Raw genomic sequence first — 4,617 nt, 5'->3', positions numbered from 1 at the left:
GCAAGAAGAACAATACACAGATGTTTATATAGTGTAAATTGTGATAGAGCAAACCATCTTAATACATGTAGCAGCCTAAGACAGCAAAGCTTCTTGAACTGCTGCTAGAACACAGTTTTACCATGGGGTATTTCTAACAAGACCAAAAAGATATACAAGGCTTCCAAAACAGAAGAAACCAACTCAATACAGTATTTCCTTCAAAACGACAAAAGCGCAAATAAAAACCAAATAACACAACATGTGATGTTAGAAATATGAATATAAGATTAATAATTACAGCATGTTTGCTAAATGAGAATATTTGTATCTTATAAAATAATTCCTACAACATCTTCTGTATAACAAGTTCTATTTGCAAGGACCTAAGTTAAGTTAACCCTTCTCTTGCGTTCGGTCATACCCCCGTTTCCCATACTATTTTCGGACAAAATTTTCTCTTGATATTTCTGGAACCCCTTATCCCATTTTGATGGTTGACATCTCATTTGAACAGTCATAGCAAGTAGAATCAAGGGAGTGGCAGACAGAATGACACCAGGGGTGAATTTCATGTTATAACTTTGCAGTAAGTTCAAAAATAGTGTTTACTGTACATTACTGTATATTATAAAAATGCTTGCCATGTAGGCTGTGTTTACTGGAGTTAGTGTTGTAGCTTAGATTCTTCCTGTTCCAATGATGTATGGGATGTATTGATTTGATACAAGCAGTGTTTCATTGTGTACTTTCAACTACAGTATATGATCCGGCAAGTTCAACATTCACTGTGATGAATATAAAATAAGACACTGATACTGTTTTACTCAATGAACATGTATGTGTGTGTGTGTGTGTGTGTGTCAAAATCAGCTGTTTCTCAATGTATTTCTTAGAGGGGCACCATCCAAGCTGATCTGCTCGATATGCAGAAAAGAAGTCCTTCCGGTCAGTAAGCCTCTGTGGACACGTTGGCACGCAGGTCTCACAAGCTGCCGGACCGAGAGTTTGATCCTGCCTGCGGCGGGAGGAGGCGGTCTGCTCGGCAGCCTGCCCTTGGCTCTGGGGTGCCTCCTTAAAAAAAACAAAAAAAACAGTTAAATAAAACATTTATCTTAACAGATACGATTGGTTTGGAGGGGCAGGAGATCTTCCCTGCTAGAGAAGTACAAATGATACGCAATGAAACGTTCTTTTTTCTAAGAATGAATGCTTGCATGACATGTACAGAGCTCCATATTCTTCAAGTTACTCTTTAAGTAGGTCACTGGCAAACAGTACATACTGACTGCTCTTCCACTATTGATGAATGCAACACAATTACAGGGTTGATATGTTTCTTGGTACCTGATGAATAGTAATACAAATAAAATAAAGCATTCTTTGTCTCTTGTTAGTATTTGATATTAGATGTTTTGCTCTGTCCAGAATTGTTTTTGTTGTATACAACAAAAACAATTATAGATGCTAAACGTTAACACTAATATACATTTGAGAATAGCTTACAGTTTTGTTTAGCTCCTGTTATGTATTCTTTTAACACACATGTTTAAATAAAGACGGTTTCTTTTGTTTTAAATCCTGCAAATGGTCACGCTTGCTATCTTCTGCCTTTAGGAACTTTATGACCTGCGAGTAAGTGTAAAAATGATCAATTTTCCTGGAGGGCTTTGTGAAGCCAGTCTTATGACTTGCCAATTGTAATAGTGTGTACTGAGAATCCACTGTTTACAGAGAACTTTCAAACATGTGCTGAGGTTAGAAGAAGCTATAAAAAGCCAAAAGTCCCCAGCTGTCCATTTGCAAACAAACCAGCATTTCAGAAGAGAAAGCGTTTGTCTCAGAGTGGAATATTATTGGATGTTGAAATCAGGGTCAGAGGCGTCCTCCTGGTGTCGCGAGCTCACTGACTCTTGTTGGCTCTTGTGTCGCAGATGGCCTTGCGTTGGTTTTACTTACAGGTTCAGAGTTTTTACCTTCAACATGAGTAATGTTCACAGTGAGTTGACTCCGAGGCAGAGGGAGTTATTGAAAATTCGCCGGGACAGCGACACTAAGACTGCTGAACTGGTCAAGATGGAGAAGATGCTGCAGCAGACCAAGGACCTGCTGGACAGGAAGACAGAATCCTGCTCAGACAGCATGGACTTACAGGAGAACATGGGTCTGTACCACATCCTACTAAATGCTCCTGTGTGTTGAAATCTCTATCTGGTGCACTGATAAAGCTGAAACGTTGACTTTAAAGATCACCTATTATGCAAAATCCACTTGTCATGTCTTTTATAAACATGTGTCCCCTCTGTGTAAAGAGATTCTGAAAGTTTCAGGAACAAAGATTCTCTCTTTTTGTCCTGATCCATTTATATAAAAACCTGTCTGAAAATGAGCTGATCAGATTTTGGCCACTTTATGATGTCATAACGATGAACTTGTGTAACCATAAGCCAATCAGCAACCAAGGTAACCCCCCCCCCACCTTATCACCTGAATCTCCTCCTAGAGCACCATTAGGCGCATTCACACTGCGATACTTTTCCCACAAAGGTTCATGTGAACTTAGTTCATGAGAACTCTTTAGTTCATGAGAACTCTTTAGTTCTCATGAACTAAGTACAGATCGCGTTCACACTGGAATAAGTCCCTGGGGGTGGATTAGGCAAATGAAGCCGCTGACGTCACTTGTTCTTCTTCTGCTTTGGGCTTACTGGCAGGCCGCAAACCACTTCACGGCGTATACTGCTGCCCAAAGTCCCCGGCCGGAAGTCCCCGGAGTTGGGGACTGGCTTCAGTAGAAGCTGCTGGGACTCCCAGCAGCTTCTACTGAAGCCTTCCGAGTAAATCGCCAGAACGCCGACACCTCCTCATCTCCACCACTCCCATGTTTTATTTTGTGTTGCCATAAGTTAGTCTCTCTGCGTTTCTGCGCTGGGCTAATGCTAATGCTAATAATGCTAATGCGAGGATAATAAAATGGTGGCTTCACAAAACTTTTTGGTAGTTTTACGGGGCGTGGTTTGTAATCCGCCCAGCCAATCAGAAATATAGCTCTTTTCTCACAAGAGAGCCGCTCGAAAGTCCCTGCTCTCTAGCAGGGACTTTCGAGGGGGTAAAAAGGTTCACATGAACTAATTTTAGTACCGGCTCTTTTTGGTGTGAACGCGATAACAGAGTTCACATGAACTAAGTTCACATGAACCTTTGTGGGAAAAGTACCGCAGTGTGAATGCGCCTATTGAGGTCTTTGTAACCAAATCTCTCTCAGAGGGGCGTGGGGAGGGGCTCCTTATTTTCATCTAAAGTAACAGACAGAGAATCAGCACTTTGGAAACAGGGCTGAAACAGAGGGGATTATGGGATGCTACAATGATCTGTTTGGAGCCAAACACTTCAAAGACATGTTTTGTATATATCTGAGACCTATAATACATTGATGAAAAACAGTATAATAGGGGACCTTTAATATTATTTCTTTCAACTAACCTAATACAGGTATGTGAAATCTGTTTCACATACCTGTATTAAAACATTTAATTAGATTCACAGCTTCCGTTTTTTTCCGTGCACTTGTGGTAACAGTCTTTTGGTTGCAGTGGAGGATCTGGAGGAGAAGGTGCGCTCCAGCCGGCGCCACAGGAGGAGCTCGCTGCACCACACACAGCTGCTAGAGAGCCAGATGAAAACAGTGAAGGGCGAGCTGGTGGGCACGCTGGACCACCTGCAAGAGCTGAGGAACGTCCTGCGGCGCTCCCAGCAGAAAGCAGAGGAACGCAAGGCAGCCATGGAGAAGCTGGCGGCGGGGCTCAGGTGAAGCACCAGGCTCTGACCACTTCAAGCTTCAATACCCCAACTGATCGGACCCCCAGGGAACCCACTGAGACCGCACCCATGCACTGGTTAAAAGAAGAAAGAAACTTGAGCTGATGTGTTGGTCTTCACTCTCTCCTCCGTCACTGCAGTGTTTGGCATCCAAAGACTAAATTCAAAAAGGCTTTGACAGTGTTTTAACACAATAATGCTTTTAAAAGAAGTAGAAGGAGTTCCTTCTTCCTTTTTTCCCCCCTTCTTAATCTAAAGCTTTTTTTGACATACGTTGTCAGCTGTGGCGACTGGTGGAAATTATTTTAGGTGGGGGAATTGTAATGGTGAATAAACCACACGGGGAACATTTTGAGAAATGACCCCTTTTATGACTTCTGGTGATGTTAGAGATATGAGAAGACTGACCAATACCTCCATAATCTTCAGTGTGGTTAGCTATGAATCTTCCAAAACTTCCAAACACCTTGTCCTGGACATAGTTTCTACAGTAAACTGTGCAACAGTACAGTAGGCCCACACAAACTGCAGAACACCGGTTCTTTGGGAACACTCAAATGATTGAATTCCCATTTGAAATCAGGAGACTAAATACGAACATTATATGCGGACACGGACGTGGTTCAGAAACACAGACATATTAGAAAACAGACCATTAAGGCAACAAATCTAGTTTGATGGATGCTGTCAAAACTCAACTATATACAATCATATATTGTGTGTGTGTGTGTGTGTGTGTGTGTTTATTTATCACGGGCACATAGTATCTGTCCCCGGCTGTTTGAAGAGCAAGCATGGGAAACAAAAAGACAGCGTTTA

At 42.0% G+C, this 4,617-nt stretch overlaps 1 protein-coding gene across 1 annotated transcript; it reads left to right on the top strand.

Moving 5' to 3' along the window:
* Nucleotides 1-1,686: 1,686 nt before the first annotated feature.
* si:ch73-389b16.1 lies at nucleotides 1,687-4,268 on the top strand. The gene is made up of 2 exons (XM_034235743.1): nucleotides 1,687-2,143; nucleotides 3,573-4,268. The coding sequence occupies exons 1-2, from the start codon at nucleotides 1,840-1,842 to the stop codon at nucleotides 3,788-3,790; spliced, it is 522 nt and encodes a 173-aa protein (XP_034091634.1). The 5' UTR covers nucleotides 1,687-1,839; the 3' UTR covers nucleotides 3,791-4,268.
* The last annotated feature ends 349 nt before the right edge of the window (nucleotides 4,269-4,617 follow it).

Source organism: Gymnodraco acuticeps, unplaced genomic scaffold (assembly GCF_902827175.1).
Source record: "Gymnodraco acuticeps unplaced genomic scaffold, fGymAcu1.1, whole genome shotgun sequence".
Lineage (NCBI taxonomy): Eukaryota > Metazoa > Chordata > Actinopteri > Perciformes > Bathydraconidae > Gymnodraco > Gymnodraco acuticeps.
This window is presented reverse-complemented; position numbering and strand designations above follow the sequence as displayed.

Bases quoted from the DNA above. Each gene is read 5' to 3' on its own strand.
- si:ch73-389b16.1 (XM_034235743.1), top strand. From the start codon at position 1,840: ATGTTGAAATCAGGGTCAGAGGCGTCCTCCTGGTGTCGCGAGCTCACT. The intron at 2,144-3,572 runs GTCTGTACCACA...TTTTGGTTGCAG, and splicing joins GGACTTACAGGAGAACATGG to TGGAGGATCTGGAGGAGAAG.